We start from the raw sequence: 22,238 nt of genomic DNA, 5'->3' as shown, positions 1-22,238 counted from the left end.
GTGAGTTAAACTGCTCACTGATCTTCAGTAAAATACTATCCTTAGATTTCCCAGCATCAAGTGTAAGTCTTTGATAATGCCTGTGAAATAAAATCATAGTTTTGGAGAATGTTGTCCTCAATAATACACATGAGTGACAGTGACTAAATCAATGGTGATAAACTGTAAAATCTTTTCACATTTGAAACCACGTTTAACCATCAGAATCAGATTGAGTCACACGCAGACCACCAAAGTTCACACCTTCAGATGTAAGTTAAGTGTTTTGTGTGATTGTGAAACATGGGTTATTTCTGGAATTCAGTGTCTTTTGTGTCTCCAGTCTTACCCATTTGAACTCTAAGCATAATTGAAGTTGATTTAGAAAACATTTGAAGCACCATATATCAGATTTCCCTCTGTTCTCCATTATGTGTCTGTATGTGTGAATCCACAGAGATTTGCTGCTTCTAGAGAGACGATCTGAGATGAGCTTCAGCAGAACAGAGTCTTGTTTTACTTGTTCAGCTGTTAGCATCACTGCTAGTGCTAATGAAGGATTGACTCGTGAATGTGTTTATTGTCCTGATGAACTGCAGCTCAAATTATTCAAATTTAAACACAGAGTGAGATCAGATGAATTATGTTCATGTTTTGAGAACAGACACCAGAAAGCCTCAAACTAATTACTGCATGAGAAGTGTTTTCTAAAAATAAACATTCACTCATTTTCTCAAAACCTGAAACACAAAACCAAATCTTTAGACTACATTCACAAAACCCCAGACTCTTCTCAAAAACCATATCAGCTGTTCTCAAAATCAATCAAAGCTTTCAGATCACACATCAGTCAGTATCAACACTACAGATCACTCTTTAGACTCCTCGTCCTACACAAACCTGAGTTCACTATCAGATTAAAAAAGCTGTCACCCTTTAAAAGGTTCTGATATGTGCACTTTTGGTACCAACAAACATGCACTCTTAATGTACCTTTAGAAAGAGTATCAGTGACATAATCGATGTGAAAGAGCATGAATCATCAGCTGTCCTGCTGTTAGTTATGATATAAGATGGGTGTGTCTGCGGAAGTTCAGTTCATATATGGTCATTCAGTGTTTCCTGCAGAAAAGCTTCTGTGTCTGTAATAATATCTACATCTGTCATGATTCTTGAAACAATATATGTCCAGTTTGCAAATGTGTTACTGCGTTACATTTGCTAACAATAACTTTATTGTACACTTTCAACTGAATGTTTTTATTCACAGACATCTACATACATTATATTATATACATTATATTATCCTATATCACACATTGAATGAATGGGAATATTCAAAAACCATAATGGGGCACTTTAAGGGGTCATCTAACTGCTGTGGCTTGTATTTTGTGACTTTCAGTCGAATAAAAGACTAAAGTCATTTTAGCATTGAAGATTTCTTTAAAAAAATGTGTTAAAATCTCATGAATCCATTATCTTGAATATATTTTAGAGACCAGTGAAGTATTCACGATTCCCATTTCCATTTTTGTTACTGCAACGTAAACTACTATCCTAGGAAGTTCAGACATGGTAACCTATATTAGTCAATGGTGACCGTCAACTGTCTGCTTACTGACATTCTTCAACATATCTTCTGTGTTCAGCAGGAGAAACTCACACAGGTTTAGATTAACATGAGGGTGAGAAAATGATGATGAAATGCTCGTTTTTGGGGTGAACTAGAACTCTTTAATTCAAAACAACAAAACTAATGTGGTCAGTTGGTTCTTTTTTATTATTATTTCGACAGTAAATGATGAAAAAATACAAATGTTTACAGGGTACGTTTATATGACAACAACAATATATTAAAGACAGAAAAGTTTTCTCGTGTACAGTTATCAGATGATTCCCGCTCACACAGATTCGCAGAAACGTCCAAAAGCGCTGTATTATGTTGCCAGACAAGTAATGACACGATGATCCTCTGGACACGAGCCGTTGATCTGCTCAGATTCAGAATGATTCAGTGAATCAGATTCATCAGATCTGAGCTTCATTTGGACAGCAGATTCAGGATCAGATTCAGGATCCCTGAGGCCGAGAACAGACTCTGGCTCCAGAACATGAACCATTCTGGTGGAAAAGAGCGAAAAGTCTGAATCCTGAATGATCATGTGATTCAGTCAAACCCACTTCAAGTCTTTCTTTCTCTCACTTTGACTCACTCACCTGATTTCTGAATCATTGCACTGAAAGTTGCTCTTCTCTGCTTTCAGATAACATCTGACAACACATTGAAACTGATTATTAAACACTACTATATTCATCAAAGTATTTAGTTTTTATAGTTTAGGCCACTGATTTATCATTTATGACTTTGTCAAACTGATTTTCATGACTTTTATTCTTTAAGACACAATGAATCACTCGTGACTCACCTGAAGATCCTTTTACGCAGCATGAAACAGATCAAGAGCAGAAGAACAACAGTGATGAAGAAAAGAGCAGAAATCCACCAGAATTTATCTAAACAAGCCACACAATATAAAATCAGCTAATCGACAAAAACAACACAATACAATCATCTGAATTAATCAACTACATATAATACATTTCTTCTCTTTCTCTAAACTTTGGCATGTGTCTTATATGTGATCTTCAGTCAGATATTTTACACTCAATCATCATCTGAACTCACATGAATCTGGAGTTTGTGTCGATCCACCGCTGGAGTCTGTGTCATTAAACACTGAAAAACACATTCACAATCATCATGATTCACTTACAGAAGATTCACTTCAACACAGAGTCTGATCTGAATCAGGACAGATTCACTTCAACACAGAGTTTGATCTGAATCAGGACAGATTCACTTCAACACAGAGTTTGATCTGAATCAGGACAGATTCACTTCAACACAGTTTGATCTGAATCAGGACAGATTCACTTCAACAGTTTGATCTGAATCAGGACAGATTCACTTCAAAACAGAGTTTGATCTGAATCAGGACAGATTCACTTCAACACAGAGTTTGATCTGAATCAGGACAGATTCACTTCAACACAGTTTGATCTGAATCAGGACAGATTCACTTCAACAGTTTGATCTGAATCAGGACAGATTCACTTCAACACAGAGTTTGATCTGAATCAGGACAGATTCACTTCAACACAGAGTTTGATCTGAATCAGGACAGATTCACTTCAACACAGAGTCTGATCTGAATCAGGACAGATTCACTTCAACACAGAGTTAGATCTGAATCAGGACAGATTCACTTCAACACAGTTTGATCTGAATCAGGACCGATTCACTTCAACACAGAGTTTGATCTGAATCAGGACAGATTCACTTCAACACAGAGTTTGATCTGAATCAGGACAGATTCACTTCAACACAGAGTTTGATCTGAATCAGGACAGATTCACTTCAACACAGTTTGATCTGAATCAGGACAGATTCACTTCAACACAGAGTTTGATCTGAATCAGGACAGATTCACTTCAACACAGAGTTTGATCTGAATCAGGACAGATTCACTTCAACACAGTTTGATCTGAATCAGGACAGATTCACTTCAACACAGTTTGATCTGAATCAGGACAGATTCACTTCAACACAGAGTCTGATCTGAATCAGGACAGATTCACTTCAACACAGAGTTTGATCTGAATCAGGACAGATTCACTTCAACACAGTTTGATCTGAATCAGGACAGATTCACTTCAACACAGAGTTTGATCTGAATCAGGACAGATTCACTTCAACACAGTTTGATCTGAATCAGGACAGATTCACTTCAACACAGTTTGATCTGAATCAGGACAGATTCACTTCAACACAGAGTCTGATCTGAATCAGGACAGATTCACTTCAACACAGAGTTTGATCTGAATCAGGACAGATTCACTTCAACACAGTTTGATCTGAATCAGGACAGATTCACTTCAACACAGTTTGATCTGAATCAGGACAGATTCACTTCAACACAGAGTTTGATCTGAATCAGGACAGATTCACTTCAACACAGAGTTTGATCTGAATCAGGACAGCTTGATGTGTTTTACTGAAGTGTCTCTCACCTCTGAACATGGTCTCCATTCTCAACTGAAATGAAAGAAAGCAGCATCAGAACAGCTTTTATAGAGTCCATGAAGGATTAAAAATGAAAACAGATTTAGTTGATTTACTCTTGATTCATCACAGATGATCTCATGATTCAGATTCACACAGTAAGACGTGACGAGTCGATCAGATGATACAGATGTCACAGGATACATCAGTTTGTGTGGACTCGATGGAGCTGCGATCAGACGCCCGTCCTAAAGAAATCAAGAGGATGAAGTGTGTGTGTTTGTGTGTGTGTATAACAGCTCTACCAGCTCTGCTCACAGTCAGTGTGTGTGTGTGTGTGTGTGTGTGTGTGTGTAACAGTCACCTCTGTATACCAGCTCTGCTCACAGTGTGTGTGTGTGTGTGTGTGTGTGTGTGTGTGTGTGTGTAACAGTCACCTCTGTATACCAGCTCTGCTCACAGTCAGGATCATTGAGTGTTTGATTCAGAATCACAGGCAGAATCACGAACACAAACCCCACTGAGGACTGAATCTCTGCACATGTCATGTTGATGATGTCCATGATCCACTCCTCAAAAAAATGACTATGTTTGAAGAAACAGTTTTCAACAAAAAAGTCATTAAACAGTGCAGTGGATTATTACTGTTATGATGTGTTTTATCATTCTGAGTCTTGACCAGAGGTGGGTAGAGTATCCAAAAACTGTACTCAAGTAAAAGTACAAGTACTTATAGAAATATTTACTCAAAGTAAAAGTGAAAGTAATAATCCTAATAGTTACTTGAGTAAGAGTAAAAAAGTATCCAATAAAAATCTTACTTAAGTAGCTCGTTACTAGTTACTTTTATTATATATATATATATATATATATATATATATATATACACACACACACACACACACACACAATAGCATGTTATTATTTAATGTTTATTATTTAAATAGATATTTAATTTATTATCATAATTAGATATCTTTGCAACAAACAAACATAGAAGAGACAAGCATTCTAGCATCTGTAACCCGAATATATCGTTACTATATTAATAACGTATACAGCTAACGTTACGAGAGAAAACTCTTTACATGTGCTCGCGCTCATATCTGAACTTGACACAAACAATGATCAAATACACATTGACAGATCTTCTTCGGTCTGTTCTCCAAAATGTAATCAAATGTATATTTCAGCAGGCGCGCCCTAGTGAAAAAAAAGTATACTTTATTGTATTTTAAATATATTCCCTTTTTCTATAGTACACTGAGAATATACTAACAAAAAATGTACTATCATTAAATATATAAAAAGTATATTAGCATCATATTTTCACAATGCAACTTTTAACACACTTTAAAATAATTGTACTTTAGTATATTTTCTAAAAAATATATTTTAGAAAAATATACTTGAAGTGTAAGTTCAGTTATTTACAGTGTGCTGAAAATGATCATTGTAACAATGCACTGAAAGTACATTTAACAAATACATTATTTAATATCCTGAAGTTGTAGTGTATCTAATGTTAAATTTGAGTATATTTTTTAAGTTTATTTCTTCATCCTTGGAATTCATTATATTACTTGTGCTATTTATTTCAGTATGACTAATGCATTACAAGCCCATTTAGTAAATGCAGTGTAGCCTATACAATTTCCAAATATGTGTAAATGTTTATTAAGTTTACACTGGCAGAATCATTTTACAATCGAACACACAAATCTATATTAAACAACACACCAGCAGCACAAGTAATGCGAAAAAATATGTCGAGTGGTTAAACTTATCGGAATTCAAATGTCTCTTCAACTTGGTCTGTGACCAATCAGATTTTGTTGCTCGCTGCCTTCAGCCAATCAGAGCTGCTGACGTCACGGTCGTCATCTGAATCCCCTCGCTCAGTCACTCAGGTGAAGTATAATGTCGCAATGTATAATTTATTTAATAAAACACTGAAAGCGCAATACATCGCTTAATCTTGGGGATTCTGACCAGTTCAATCAAGTGACATCGCAGACTGACCGTGATGGCGACGATAACCGGCTAATCTAATGGCCTACGCGATCCTGAAAGACCCGGAGAAAATTGCTGCTATTGGGAGGTGAGCTGTAGTCTACCAGTTAACAAACTTCATTTTATTTTATTTAACAAACGGAGAGCGATATTTCGGCTTGATATCTCCTTTTTGAGTTTTTGTGTGGTGGTTTATGGCACATGTTTGTATGCAGCACCAAAACATTCATATGATTGGTCAAATCGGCCCGTATTCTGTACGATATTAATTCATAAAGTGTTTTATGCTTGACTATGTACCGAAAACAATATCGACATGCCATTCTGATACAGTTCCCTGCTGCTAATCCTCATTTACTGTTCAAAAATAGTATTGGTTCAATGTAGGATTTAGACAGACTATTGTAAACGCGAATAAAGGGTTGAACATATAAAGTGTCTTATATTTTTGGTATATTCTATCAACAGATGCTGTTCTTCACGTGTTTCTGCGGTCATCATTGTGCCATCAGACACAATGAGAAGATCATCAGAAAATGGAATATAATGTGTAATTTGTATTTGTGTATAGAGGGTCACCATGGTCCAATTTTTTTTTTCTTTAATGAAAAACATGGTAAGTTTTGCTGAATCTAAGTTTAAATAAAAACTATTGGATTTGCCAATGAAATATGTCTCTTCATTAGTGATGTTGTTACATTTTATTTATTTTAATGGCCTTGAAAACAAATGCATTCAACTTTGGGAAAATGTGTTAAACTGTATTTAAATAGTAGCACAACTGTATTGTGTGAGATTATGTAATTCAAAGTACAGTAGTCAACATTTGAAGTGGATCAAAAAAGTTAGGACAACTTTGATTAAAGGTTTTGATCCGCTTCAAATGTTGACTATATTATACAAAATATAAGTAATAACAAAGTGTATTGTTATTGACTGCAAAGTGTGTAATGTTTAATATTTGGAATAAGCCAAAGGTACTGAGCATACAGTATATACTATTACCTGTAAAATAATATATTCGGTGTATATTGCTTGTGTTTTCTGAAGACACTCGTAATTATTTTGTAATGTACTTAAATCACAAATAAAGTGTACTTATAACACAAAGTGTACTCATAACAGAAATAAAGTATACTTATAACACAAATAAAAGTATACTTATAACAGAAATAAAGTATACTTATAATACAACGTATATTATAACAAAAAAATACTTTTAACACAAATAAAGTACACTTTAATATCACTAATCAAGCATGTAATTAGTCCCTACACAGACATATACTTAAAGTGTACTAAGTATACTTGAAGTTGTTCCAATTTAGCACACATAAGTATACTAAATATACTTAAAGTTATATTTTAATACTACTTAATTTCAATTTAAATATACTTAGTACAAAATTAGTTGTTTCAAAATAGCACACTTTAAATGAACTAATCATTAACACACTTGAAATATACCAATAATTAGTCTTGCTGCCGGTATACTTAGTATACTTTTTTTTCACTAGGGCGCGTGTAAACTGCTTAACTGTGTCAACGCAAAGCGTTCATTTTCAAGACGAACAAGTCGCTGGCGCCGCCATTGCGCAATAGTATATGTATAAATTAATGTATAAATTAAGATATATGCCCATAAAAACGGTAAAGAAATACATACTTTTGTTATAGTGACGTAATAATCTTTTGGTTGTAAAATGTCGGCTATTGGCTGTATCATGAAGTAAAATCAAATGAAATCGATAGGCCTACCTGTGGAATTGTTCACAGACAGCATACGCAGCTCAACTAATAAAGATCTTCATCGCTGACAAACAATTGGATGCATTTGCAGATTTGCTTTTAATTGACTGTAGGTCCACTGCCACTTCATCCGCTCCGAGTGAGAAACCGCTTCAAACGATTCAGCGCGTGCAGGAACTGAACAAATCATTCAAACTGATTCGCGAATCAATTTAGACAGCTTTACCACCTTGTTTGATCAAGTCTTTGAACAGAATCGACTCAAAAGAGTGATTCATTTGTGAATGGGGCATCGTTCATGAAAAAAGAGACAGCGCGCATGGAATAAACTACGCATTTCTTAACATTTACAGTATTGAATTAAAATAAAGTAACGAGATGAACGTTGCCCATTGTAGCGAAGTAAAAGTACAGATTTTTCATTACAAATTTACTCAAGTTAAAGTAAAAGTACCCACATTTTAATCTACTCTAAAAAGTACAAATTTTCCAAAAAACTACTCAAGTAAATGTAACGAAGTAAATGTACTTCGTTACTACCCACCTCTGGTCTTGACAGCATCAGGCCTCAATCAGGATGGATTTATTACCAAAAATTACATGAATCTACCCAATAATAACCCCACTGAGTTTTCAGTTAAGTGTTCACACTTCAAACAAACACAATAACTTCTTCAGTGAATCAGATAAGATTGTATCTTCTTTCAGCACTTCTGTCAGTGGAGGTGTTGTAATATTGAGCAGGGCAGCAGATGGCGCTACAGGTGTGTTTTATTCTCAGAAATCCCTAACACACCTCCAGAAACTTTCAAGTAGGGCTCGCATTCATTAGCATACTGTTACCACATTACTACAGTACAGATGAGAAAAACTAAGTTCATGATGAGAGAGCTGCAGATCAGGCTACTGAACTGATACTGACACAATCTTCTAACTTCTAATAAAACATTGTTCATTCCTTCTCCTCCATAAACATTTAAGAATGATTGGCAATATTTTTTTTTAAAATATTAAACAGCTAAACACAAAATCATGTACAATCTGTAGAAATGAATGTTCAACACATTAAAAGATATCACATACATGGCTTAAGTGAATCCTAAATCAAACTGACTCGTTTTTGAGCTTCGAGTTCTTCTGGAACTGCGCATGCGTCGAGGACACGCTCTGAGGGCGGGTTCAAACCGCAAGCGTCAGCGGCGCGTGAGCGTCGCGTTAGCTGCGAGACGCGCGAATATTCACGCTGGAATCGTTTGTACAGCGTCACAGCAGCGGCTCGAAGCTACATATAAAGTGAGCATTTCTTTACAAAGACTGTAAATTTGTTTTTATAAGTTGGTCATTTATAAACTTGATAGTCTTGAAAGTCTGTTAACATGCAAAATGTACAACACTCGAATGTAAACGTAAAATAAATAAAAATAAATAAAAATTCTTGTGTTTAAAAAAAACGCCGAAAAAACGCGCTGCTGACGCTCTGCTGAGGCGTGCGGTGTGAACCCGGCTTGAGGCGTCAACTTCAACACATTACAGTAGCCATTTGAGTGAGGCAGGTGAAAAAATAAAATAAACACAAAAATATACACTACTGAATGACAGATGCAGTTTTAAGAACTGACTCATATTCTAATAAAAACCATGTTTTATCACACAGCACAGTTAATAATCGAGCATCAGTGAAGAAAGATCGATCTGCTGATTTACTCCACACTCACACATGTTGTCTTTCGTTATTTTATTTTTTACACGTAAACAATACGCTTTATCCTCCAATAAGAGTTGTTTTGACAATGTAGGTTTACTAACTAACCATCAAAACTGATTACTTTGACTGTCAAAATGTATTTAAACATAAAACATATTTTTGTATCAAACATGCATGTAGCCTATTAAACAGAGCTATTTCATACCTTAAGCAGATGAATTATGGAGAGGAGAGCACAATGAAAGTGCTGAGCTGCTGGATGTGGAGAGAATGAAGACTTTATAGCAGTGAGTGCGGCAAGTGCACGCGTGCAGGCGCGCGCACGAAAGCGTCATTCGCGTGAACTGCACTGGACCGCCACAAAATATTTTATAACAGGGGGCGGGGCGGGGATGGGCGAATCTCATGTGTCGCATTGATGCAACTTTTCTGCATGTATTTCCTTTGGACAGACGATCCAAAAATAAACATGCACATGAACAGGGAAGTGAGCTTTACATTTCTCTTATCCAAAGCAACTTCCTTTCACAGTATATATTTGTAAGTATTTGTATTTGTATTTTTTTTTGCAGTTTCATGCACACTGTCCGAATTATTGCAAACTTCTGTTAAAAGAGAGATACACATCTGACCTGATACAACAGAGTATTTGTTTCATTTAATCTTCTGTGGTTCAAGTAAAATTATGATCAGTCAGATCCACAGGACAAATTGTGTTTAGCTAAATGCTTTTTATCTTTTGAAATCACATAAACCCACAGCTTATAAACAGCATTCAAACTTCACACTAATACTGGCATACAAGGACGAATGTAATTGATGTGAAAGGTCACTGAAAGTTGTCAAACGGTGTGATGATTCACCGCCACAGCCGTGTTACAGAATGTGATTCACAGCCCGTGAGAATGATTAGAGATTAACTGCTCCTGCTCCTGGGGAAGAACCACAAAGAAGGGACTCAGATATATCACTTTCAGTCTTTTCCTGTTTTTCCTGAATTCAAACACAGAATTATGGGGGTAGGATTGTAGCAAAATTCCAAATAAATACATTATGATCCACAAATAAATGTAAAGATATTCACAAAAAAATAATCGTATGCACAAATGAATAGAATGAGATCCACAAATATATGTTAGGAGTTTCACAAAGTCAATTCACAAATAAATAAAATGAGATTTGCAAATAAAATTCACTAATATTCACAACCACAAATATGTTTTTATGTCTCAAGCACAACTCTGCCTGCAGATCTCTGGTAAATTGTCTATCCGTAAGAAAACTGATGAACCGTAATAATGTGCACGACACGTTCTCTTGTTCATTACTACAGTGATCAGTAACACTCAGACCAGTTAATTCAGACCCACCTTATATATTATTAAAAGATCAATCCCAATATAATCTGTTACATTTTGTAAACGGATTGTTTTTATCACGCAAACAGCACTTCAGCTCAATTCGAAGTTCGAACAAGCGCCCATCATGGAGCTCCTTTCAGAAGCTGTGCCCGCCCCAATTATAAAGCAAAAAGTGTGCTGTGATTGGTCAGCGCCACGTGGCCGTTATCTGAATGGTTGAGTAGTCGGTGGGTGGAGTCGACCTATTTGTGGATTTGTCAATGGTCTTGACGCTAGAATTGTCAGAATCCACAAATGCGCAGGAAGAGATCCACAAATGCGCAGGAAGAGATCCACAAATGCACAAAAATAAAGTTTTGCAAAACAAAAAAAAAAGAATTGAGCAATAAAAAAAATGTTTTGCAAACAAAAATAAAGAATTGCAAAGGAAAAATAAAGTATTGAGCGGAAAAAAAATAAGTTTTGCAAACAAAAATAATACATTGCAAAATAAAATAAAGTAGTGCAAAAATAAAAATATAATCAATTACAAAAATCAATGACAGCTGTAATCCTATTTTATCTTTGCCACATATTTTTCATGCTCAAACCTACTAAATCATTTGCAGCGCTCATTTTATTCTGCGTTTCAGTCAAGCGTGCGCTCACGATACCGGTTTTCTTTTGCGCTGCACTTTTCTGTGCGGATCTCTTTATGGCACTGGTTTGACGTGGGGGTGGAGTCAAGAAACGGGGGCACACCCCCGAGAAATGCATTGGAGGGGAAAGTAATCGGCGACAGGTGAAATAATTCTCTGACATGGTTAAAAATAATGCATGGTTTGTTTTTGTTGGTTTGTTTAGCATATGTTGTTGCCGATTACGACCCCCTCCAATGCATTTCTTATAGTAATATGACCCGTTGCGCTCTGTCTCACTGCCTGTATCCACTTTTGTGTCCTTAAACATTCGTTTTTTGGGGTCGACAGCTTATAAAAACTTATTTCTGGGATTTTTAGCTTGTTAGCTGTACACCTTGTCACACAGCAGCTTTTAGGCATTGTTCTGTTTTTTGTAATGAGTCAGAAAAGACAAGAAGGCAGCCTGGAGACGGTTGGATTGTTTAATAGATGCGCTCTGTCTCTATGCTTGATCTGTTCTGGGTAGCGTTTCCCAAAAGCATCGTAAGCCTAAGTTGATCGTAGCTCCATTGGTTTCCAAAAGCTTATGATGCTTTTGGGAAACGCTGCCCTGTTCTGTTGCGATCTGCGTCTCCTGACGATGACGTGTTTCGCGGGGGCGTGCCCCCGTTTCTTGACTCCACCCCCACGTCAAACCAGTGCCATAAAGAGATCCGCACAGAAAAGTGCAGCGCAAAAGAAAACCGGTTTCGTGAGCGCACGCTTGACTGAAACGCAGAATATCATGAGCGTTGCAAATGATTTAGTAGGTTTGAGCATGAAAAATATGTGGCAAAGATAAAATAGGATTACAGCTGTCATTGATTTTTGTAATTGATTAAATTTTTATTTTTGCACTACGTTATTTTATTTTGCAATTTATTATTTTTGTTTGCAAAACTTATTTTTTTATGCTCAATACTTTATTTTTCCTTTGCAATTCTTTATTTTTGTTTGCAAAACATTTTTTTATTGCTCAATTATTTTTTTTTTTTGTTTTGCAAAACTTTATTTTTGTGCAAAACTTTAAGGCATTAATTTGACTCCATACAGGTGGCGATTCACAAATAAATGCAGGCAGAGTTGTGCTTGAGACATAAAAAACATATTTGTGAATATGCTTTTTATTAGCAAATCTAATTTTATTTATTTGTGAATTCAATTAATTTTTGTGAAACTCCTAACATATATTTGTGGATCCCATTCTATTCATTTGTGCATACGATAATTTTTTTTGGTGAATATCTTTACATTTATTTGTGGATCATAATGTATTCATTTGGAATTTATCCTACCCACATACAGAATACACCATTAGTGTATTCTGTGTTTGAATTCATATTTTACAATCAAATGAGTTGATCTTTTTGTCTTTTTCAGAGTAGTCAAAATAGTTCAGTTTGAATGTTTCACTATGTGACGAGCAGGGCAGGTGAGAGCCGTATGGGAACTACCTTACACACTTTTTTTTTTTTTTTTCCCCACAAATTCTGGTTTGATCTGGTTTCTTTACAAGTGTTTGATCCTCTTCCTTCAGCTAGAAAGTGTTGTCAAATGAATGGCTCCTCCGTATATTTTTTTAGCACATTGGCTCCGCCCCTCAGCGTCATTCCACCAATCGCAGCAGAGTTTGCTCTCATATAAAAGCTGCAACAGAAGCGAAGGGACTTTCCATATCGCTCTTCTCTTCAGCAGCTTCCGGGAGATTTCTTCTGCTTTATGACTTATTTTCACTAAAGGTCCACTTAAGGTATGAGGTCCGGTTAATATGTGTTTTGTTTGTTTTTGTCTATAAATACTTGACCGTTTGAATATTACACTTTCATGTTTTCATATTTGATAGAGCATATGGCTTGTAGTGACTTGTTTGTAAGTTTTTTTGATCTTCTGACTTCAACTGGTCAAAGATCAATCGTCAGCAAAAGAGTCCTCACATGAATGCGTCACTCCGCCCTCTTGTCCTCTTCTGTACTCGTGTTGGCCCCGCCCCTCTGTCTCGACTCAGTTCTGGTTAAAAATGCTGACTCATTCAGTAATCATTCTGCTTTGAGACTGAGGCTCGATGTTAAACTCCGCTGTGATAAATCCTGCTTATTATTAACGTATGCGTGTGTGATCATCATCTGCTCATACGATCATCAAATGCTGCATATTTGTTATGATCTTCTAAGCATTGAAAAGTATTAAAATTTATAAAATTATTAACATGGTTTAATGCACAAGACTAATTTCAGTGCGAACCATATACACAGGCATCAGAAGAACACAGAATTCAAACGCAACACAAGCTGCGCGTTTTACGCTCTATGTTGAGATATTAATAATCATTGAAAATACATTGAGATGTTTTATGTTTGTAATTATATTCGGGTTTTTTTTCGTATTGTTCATTAGCTTTATAGGTCTATCTCTCTATTCTGCTGATTAAAATCTACTTCGGAAAAGATGAAAATGTACATTATATTTGTACTTATGGTTTAGTTATCTGAGTTAATTTGCTGATTGTAGTGTAAAAACGTCTTTAATAAGAAAAGTCTCATTCACTTCACCTTTACATCTATTTAACGTATTTTACTTATGTTTTGTCTCTTTCAGAGATGTCAGCTCAGGAAAGAATGATGGGGAAATTCGCACGGAAAAAATACAAGTAGCAGCAAGGACAATGTTTTTAATTATAAGTTGTTTCGTTGTTTTAAACCCTGTTTTCCATGTTCATGGAGGAAAACAGAGGAATGACACAAAGACCTGAATATTCACTCGGAGTATCTTCAACAAACTCGCCTGTGTCGTTACTGACGTCGTTTAGGAGTTTTGTCATTCTTTCCTTGTTGCAAGGATCCCTGGCATATTGAAAACAGGTACTTTCAGACTGTCAGATTTCCTCTTTTTGTATGTGTACACAAAGGTATTGAACACAAAAATACGTATTTTGGGAACTTGCAGTTAGTTGTTAGTTACGTAACACTTAGTGGTTACATATATAAATTTAATAGTTTTCGTCTCTTTAAAAAAAAAAAAAAAAAAAATCACAGTTTGAATGTTTCCATATTTTGAGTTTTAATAGGCTTGTAATGAAGTTTGGATCAGTCTTTGATATCATCTGTATTTAAAACGAGACATTGAGAAGTGAAAATCCTTTGCATGCCGACTGCGGTATAAATTCATGCTGGTCATTGTCGTGTGGCCTACTTTTGCGTCCATTCCTTTTTCGTTTTTTAACGAGAAAAACAAATGAACGGTTGTTATATTTTTTTTAAATGCAATGTTGAAAACCAAAATTTCAATGAAACCCGAAGATACAAATTTCATGCGCACAAAATAAATCATTCATTTCAGATTTTTGTTTATTGCGTTTTGAATCTTTATAAACCAAAGTTAAAAATGGACAGATTAAAGTCGAAGAAATATCCATTTACTAGTTTTCTTTTAATTATTGTTTCTTCTACACTTTTGACAGCCATGTCACTGAAACCATAATAATAGATGATTTTAAAACAGAAACGAGCATTGCAGAACACCTGTCCCAACATGATGATGGGCGATATTCCTTTTGTTCCCGTTAAAAAGTCAACCCATTCTCACTCACAAGGGATCCGATACTGCCGCATGCCCAAGAGGCGGCAAACGCGACATATTAAGCGCTTAATGTGAAAAATGCTGGCTTAATGTAGGCTACTAGCCTACTAAAACAGTGATATTGGAGGTGCAAATTCAGTAGGCTACACACCTTAAAAATAAAGCATATACAGACAAGCAGATGAGCCCACGTGAACGCAATTAAATAGCCAACACGTTAAGCATTTTCCTAGAAAATAAAATATCGTTATAAAGAAAACGCTGAATGCATTAAGACAGTTATATTAATTTAAGCTTTAGACAAGCAGGTCAGGCCGAATATGAAGGCAACGCGTTTCAGCATTATAGAAAACCGTTAGAAATGCTAAACATAAAAATACTGTGTTTCCACTTTGTTTACGTTGCCGTTGACACGGGGGACAGAGAGGTCAGGACCTCCGCAATTTTAAAAAGACAGAAATCGACCCCCGCACTTTTGATAGGGTGCTTCAATCACAATATATCATCTTTTAGCTTAGGATATTTTCTTTCAAATTTTCACACGTTTCTGTGAGCTTTCGTTCATAAATAATCAACTGTTTTGTCGCGGATGTGAACAGGAAATGCGCTCTTGAACGGAGAAACACGCGATCTCCAAACAATCGCTCAAAGGAACGTTTTAGGACAGGTCGATGGTATATAAATCATGCCCGAACGTTAGCGTTTGTCAATCAAGCCAAACCGTCCATTCAAAAACCGAGAAATGTCATGCTTTACGGCAGTGGTTCCCAACCACATTCCTGGAGTACCCCCAACACTGCACATTTTGCATGTCTCCTTGATCAAGCACACCTGAATCAAGTCATCAATTCATTAGCAGAGACTCCAAGACCAGAAATGGGTGTGTCAGACAAAGGAGACATGGAAAATGTGCAGTGTTGGGGGTACTCCAGGAATGTGGTTGGGAACCACTGCTTTACGGTAAGGAGGCTGATCTCTCGGGTTGACACACGAGCTGGCTTGACTTATTTCGTGAGGATATAGTTTTTATGGACTGTTTTGATTTCTGTAATTACATCTAGAAGGGTAAAATGGTATCTATAAAAGAGATTCACCACCTCACTTAATCTACACAGTGAATTTCACGCTCAATTCATGATATATTTGGCACTCAAACAGCACGCTTACACAGCACACCGTGAACACAAAGGCGCCGTTCACTTAACCCCCAACTTCCCTCCCTTACCCGCTGACTTCGGTAAAGTTGGTTTTATATTCGCACATTCAGACTTCTGTTAAATTCAGACTTTCCAATAAATGTGCAATAAATTAATGTTTGCGAATTTTAAGCAGCGACATGATATTGACAACCAACGATTGTCAACTTACAACATTTTTCACAGTCGATCAATAGGCAAGTATTGTTTTAATGGCATATTTACTTGTGAATGTCCACTGAATGTCCAATGTAGTGTGATTAACAAGGCTATTGAATACGGATGTCCGAATGTGCGAATATAAAACCAACTTTACCCAAGTTACCCGCTGCCCGTCATACAACAAACAATTCATAAACACATTAATGAATGAATGAGTTAAAACACTTCCCTCTCCCAAGGCCGAGGAGACCCAACCATAGAGGGTAAAGCAGAGACAACTCGTGTCGTCCGCCGGGGAGCGTCCCTTTGAGATAAGGGCACAAGTTCATTCATAAAAATATCAGTCTCATCCTTATGCTGCGTTCACAAAGGGCCGGGCAAAACCCCTATCCTCAGTCGTATCTTTGGGCAACACGTGGCGCCAGCAACTTGGGTAAAGTTGGTTTTATATTCGCACATTCGGACTTCTGATAAATTCAGACTTTCCAATAAATGTGCAATAAATTAATGTTTGCGAATTTTAAGCAGCGACATGATATCGACAACCAACGATTGTCAACTTACAACATTTTTCACAGTCGATCAAAATAGGCAAGTATTGTTTTAATGGCATATTTACTTGTGAATGTCCAATGTAGTGTGATTAACAAGGCTATTGAATACGGATGTCCGAATGTGCGAAATAGCCCACAGTTCGAGTACTTCGCTTTCATATTTCAGTGGACTTTAAATAGATTGTATTGCTTGAAATGACGTTTGGTTCAGTCTTCCTTGTCAGTTTTTTGATCCTACATGAGCCATATTTTAAGAATTTGTTTTCACATTTTTTTTTTTGGTAAATTTGGTACAATTTGGTACAGTAATTGTATATAATAGGTAATTTACTGTTTCATATATTTATTTGGTCGTACTGCACATGTTCAGTTACGTCATTTTTTTGTTAGTTCAAGTGAAAAGACGAACACGCAATAAAATCAGACGCACGGTAGAGCCCGATCACACGAAAATGCGTGTCAATAATACGAGTGTGCATGTCGTGGAATATATACACCAAAATGAGTTTTGGCGTGCATATGATACGCACTTTATGGCGTATTATAGGATTATGTTGTATTTGAGAAATGTGATTCTTTGTTGACTTGGAAGAATAAACCATATGATAAAGGAAACTATGGACTCAGTGTGTTGAATACAAGATAAGAAGATACACGTAAAAACTTGTGGAAAAACTAAAAAAACATGTCCCGTACACTACGACTCTAAACTAAATACTGGGACAAAAACGTGAGTGAAACGAAAGAAGTCTTTCAGCTTGACATGAATCCAGTATATGGGTCGTCCAGTATACGGGTATATGAAACTGAATGAATTACAAATGAATTGTATTTGTTTGTGTGTCATCAATGAAATCCTGCAGTAAATTATTTTGATCTCAAAGCTGTAAGAGCAACAAATAAAAAAATAAAATAATTAAATATTTTAGAAATGACCAGATCCTCCTCACACAAACATTACATCACACACGATATACAGTTGAAAACCCTTTGGAATTCACTGGTTTTCTGCATTAATTGTCAGGAAATGCCATCTGATGAAAGTCTAGACAACAAACAATCATAATCATAATGTCTTTATTGAACACACATATTCGCAGAGCTGCAGAAAAGGGAAGTGATTATCTGCGAATGACGTAAACTGCTGTTGTTATTGTGAGCTGCTGATCCACAAACTGTTTTGTTATGAGTGTTCATGAGTGAGTTAAACTGCTCACTGATCTTCAGTAAAATACTATCCTTAGATTTCCCAGCATCAAGTGTAAGTCTTTGATAATGCCTGTGAAATAAAATCATAGTTTTGGAGAATGTTGTCCTCAATGATACACATGAGTGACAGTGACTAAATCAATGGTGATAAACTGTAAAATCTTTTCACATTTGAAGCCAGGTTTAACTGTCAGATTGAGTCACACGCAGACTACCAAACTCATGGGAGGAAGAGAGTTTTAACCTTTAGATGAGACAGATTAATTTCACATCAAGTGTAATGTGGGTTATTTCTGGAATTCAGTGCCTTTTGTGTCTCCAGTCTTAGTCAAAAATGACCTAATTTGAACTCTACGCATATTGAAGTTGATTTAGAAAACACTGGAAGCACCATATATCAGATTTCCCTCTGTTCTCCATTATGTGTCTGTATGTGTGAATCCACAGAGATTTGCTGCTTCTAGAGAGACGATCTGAGATGAGCTTCAGCAGAACAGAGTCTTGTTTTACTTGTTCAGCTGTTAGCATCACTGCTAGTGCTAATGAAGGATTGACTCGTGATTGTGTTTATTGTCCTGATGAACTGCAGCTCAAATGATTCATATTTAAACACAGAGAGAGATCAGATGAATTATGTTCATGTTTTGAGAACAGACACCAGAAAGCCTCAAACTAATTACTGCATGAGTTTTCTAAAAATAAACATTCATCCATTTTCACAAAACCAAATCTTCAAACTACATTCACAAAAACCCTAGACTCTTCTCAAACCATATCACCTGTTCTCAAAATCAGTCAATGCTTTCAGATCACACACTCATCAGTCAATATATCAACACAACAGATCAGTCTTTAGACTTTCCTCATCCTCTTCCTCCTCCTACACAAACTCTTCCTCCTCTCTCTTACTACTATCTACTATCAATTACAATCATTTTAAAATAACTAGAGGCTGAATCTGACACCTCTTAGATGTCTTGCCCTGAAAGAAAAGAGAAATGACTGGATCTTTTGATCAGTTCACTGTCAGATTATAAAGGTATAAAGCTGTCACTGGGACGGGACCCTTTAAAAAGGTATTAATATGTGCACTTTTGGTACCAGCTAACATGCATTCTTTAGGTATCTTTAGAAAGAGTATTGTCACAGTGACATAATCAAAGAGCATGAATCAGCTGTCCTGCACTGCGGTTATGGTAGTTATGAGATGGGTGTGTCTACGGAAGTTAAGTTCATATATGGTCATTCCTGTATTTTTGGGGTTTCCCCGCAGAAAAGCCTCTGTTTCTGTAATAATATCATCTGTCATGATTCTTGAAACAAAATATGATCGATTCAGAGCGAAAATGTCTAACTGCATTACATGTGCTTCTTTTGAGAGACAATAACTTTATTTATTTTACACTTTCAACTGAATGTTTTTCTTCACAGACATCTACATACATTATATTATATACATTATATTATCCTATATCACACATTGAATGAAAGGGAATATTCAAAAACCATAATGGGGCACTTTAAGGGGTCATCTAACTGCTGTGGCTTGTATTTTGTGACTTTCAGTCGAATAAAAGACTAAAGTCATTTTTGCATTGAAGATTTCTTAAAAAAAAAGTGTTAAAATCTCATCTCATGAACCCATTATCTTGAATATATTTTAGAGACCAGTGAAGTATTCACAATTCCCATTTCCGTTTCTGTTACTGCAACGTAAACTACTATCCTAGGAAGTTCAGACATGGTAACCTATATTAGTCAATGGTGACCGTCAACTGTCTGCTTACTGACATTCTTCAACATATCTTCTGTGTTCAGCAGGAGAAACTCACACAGGTTTGGATCAACATGAGGGCGAGTAAATGATGATGAAATGCTCGTTTTTGGGGTGAACTAGAACTCTTTAATTCAAAACAACAAAACTAATGTGGTCAGTTGGTTCTTTTTTATTATTATTTCGACAGTAAATGATGAAAAAATACAAATGTTTACAGGGTACGTTTATATGACAACAACAATATATTAAAGACAGAAAAGTTTTCTCGTGTACAGTTATCAGATGATTCCCGCTCACACAGATTCGCAGAAACGTCCAAAAGCGCTGTATTATGTTGCCAGACAAGTAATGACACGATGATCCTCTGGACACGAGCCGTTGATCTGCTCAGATTCAGAATGATTCAGTGAATCAGATTCATCAGATCTGAGCTTCATTTGGACAGCAGATTCAGGATCAGATTCAGGATCCCTGAGGCCGAGAACAGACTCTGGCTCCAGAACACGAACCATTCTGGTGGAAAAGAGCTAAAAGTCTGAAACCTGAATGATCATGTGATTCAGTCAAACCCACTTTCTTTCTCTCACTTTGACTCACTCACCTGATTTCTGAATCACTGCACTGAACGTCGCTCATCTCTGCTTTCAGATAACTGATAATCTGACAACACATTGAAACTGATTGATGAATATAGTAGCATTTGATAAAGTATTCAGATAAATCTAAAATCTACTTGGGAAAATATGAATATGTACATTATATTTGTACTGATGGTTTAGTTTGTTTGAGTTAATTTGCTGATTGTAGTGGAAAAACATCTTTATTAAGAACAGTTTCATTCTCTTCACTTTTTATGTTCTGTCTCTTTCAGAGATGTCAGATAGCAGCTCAGGGGCCGTTCTTCATACGTCGCTAACTCAGTTAGCTGGATTTAATTGATGACGATTTGGCATGATCTTGGATTGTTCAAGCTCCGTAAACTTAAAACTGGATTATTTCATGTAAACAGGATTATATGGCATATATTTTTTTTTAGAACAACTGAAAATGAAGACTATATTGACAGAGAAACACAAAATGAGATAATTAACTGGACACAGGTGAGGCTCATGAGAGCAAATCAAACTAACAACAGGCTAACAACTCAAACAAAACTTAACCCAGAAACAGATGCGACACGCGTTCAGTTTGAGTGAATATGAAAAATGATTGTAAGAGCCATATTTCATATTTCACAATTTTATATTTTGACATTTGTATTATTTAAATTTGGTTCAATAATTGTTTTGGTTAATAAGTCATTTACTGTTGAGTCATTTGGATATATTCAAGAAATTGAATATATTTGGTTTATAAATGTTCTTACTGCGCATGTTCAGTGACATAATTTGTTGGTAATGCATGTGAAAAGAAATTGACACACATGCAATAAGTGTCCCATACAATGATTGTAAATTCTTTCACTCTGATTTAATAAACTGTGTAAAACAGCGTGAATGTGAAGAAATAAGTAGAATTATTTTCAAGCCATTTATTTATTTGTATTATTTTCACACCATGTGTTGTTTCAAAGCAGCTTTACAGAAACTTTTACAGAAATTATGTTTTAATGACTTTAAGCCCATAACAAAGTATCTGAGAGGAATCAAACTCATCTCACATTAATATCACATGACACTAATCATGATGAATGACTAAAGTAATGCATTCAGTGAACATTAAGGCAGAAAGTTGAAGCAGAAACTCCATTTTAAAAGAGAGATTTGGGTTAGACAGGCAGAATTCAGGAGATGATCAGAAACACAACAGGTTTTCAGATGGAACGGCATTAATAAAACGGACAGATGCAGATGAATGGAAATAAATAAGTGTTCAGAAGCTTAGACAATCCTGAGGAGTTAATGATGATGATGATGATGATGATGATGAAGATCATCCTGTGGACACTGGGCCATTGATCTGCTCAGATTCAGAATGATTCAGTGAATCAGATTCATCATTTGGACTCCAGATTCAAGATCCCTGAGAGAAACACATTGAGTTTCAGCAGGTTCAGATTTATAGAGTCTCAATGTGATTCAGTCAAACCCACTTCAAGTCTTTATTTCTCTCAGTCTGATTCACTCACCTGATTTCTGAATCACTGCGCTGAATGTTGCTATGAAAACATCTGACAACACATTGAAATTGATTATTCTATTATATTCATCAAAGTATTTTCTGTTCATTATT

At 36.0% G+C, this 22,238-nt stretch overlaps 1 protein-coding gene and 1 pseudogene across 1 annotated transcript; one reads left to right on the top strand and one right to left on the bottom strand.

Moving 5' to 3' along the window:
- LOC137015311 (zinc finger protein 729-like) overlaps positions 1-22,238 on the top strand; it is a 343,783-nt pseudogene that overhangs the window by 84,597 nt on the left and 236,948 nt on the right.
- Positions 1,225-9,843, bottom strand: LOC137016039 (uncharacterized). Its single transcript, XM_067380750.1, has 8 exons — positions 9,718-9,843; positions 4,483-4,630; positions 4,162-4,293; positions 4,054-4,078; positions 2,669-2,719; positions 2,409-2,496; positions 2,200-2,253; positions 1,225-2,103 (listed from the first exon to the last, which is right to left on the bottom strand). Exons 2-8 carry the CDS (start codon positions 4,606-4,608, stop codon positions 1,920-1,922), a joined length of 660 nt encoding a protein of 219 aa, XP_067236851.1. The 5' UTR covers positions 4,609-4,630; positions 9,718-9,843; the 3' UTR covers positions 1,225-1,919.

The sequence above is a fragment of the Chanodichthys erythropterus genome, chromosome 3 (genome assembly GCF_024489055.1).
Source record: "Chanodichthys erythropterus isolate Z2021 chromosome 3, ASM2448905v1, whole genome shotgun sequence".
NCBI classification, from domain to species: Eukaryota; Metazoa; Chordata; class Actinopteri; order Cypriniformes; family Xenocyprididae; genus Chanodichthys; species Chanodichthys erythropterus.
This window is presented reverse-complemented; position numbering and strand designations above follow the sequence as displayed.

Coding starts and splice junctions, on each gene's coding strand:
- LOC137016039 (XM_067380750.1), bottom strand. CDS start 4,608: ATGGACATCATCAACATGACATGTGCAGAGATTCAGTCCTCAGTGGGG. Junction 4,294..4,482: donor AGCAGAGCTGGTATACAGAG/GTGACTGTTACA, acceptor TGATTTCTTTAG/GACGGGCGTCTGATCGCAGC. Junction 4,079..4,161: donor TCATCTGTGATGAATCAAGA/GTAAATCAACTA, acceptor CTTTCATTTCAG/TTGAGAATGGAGACCATGTT.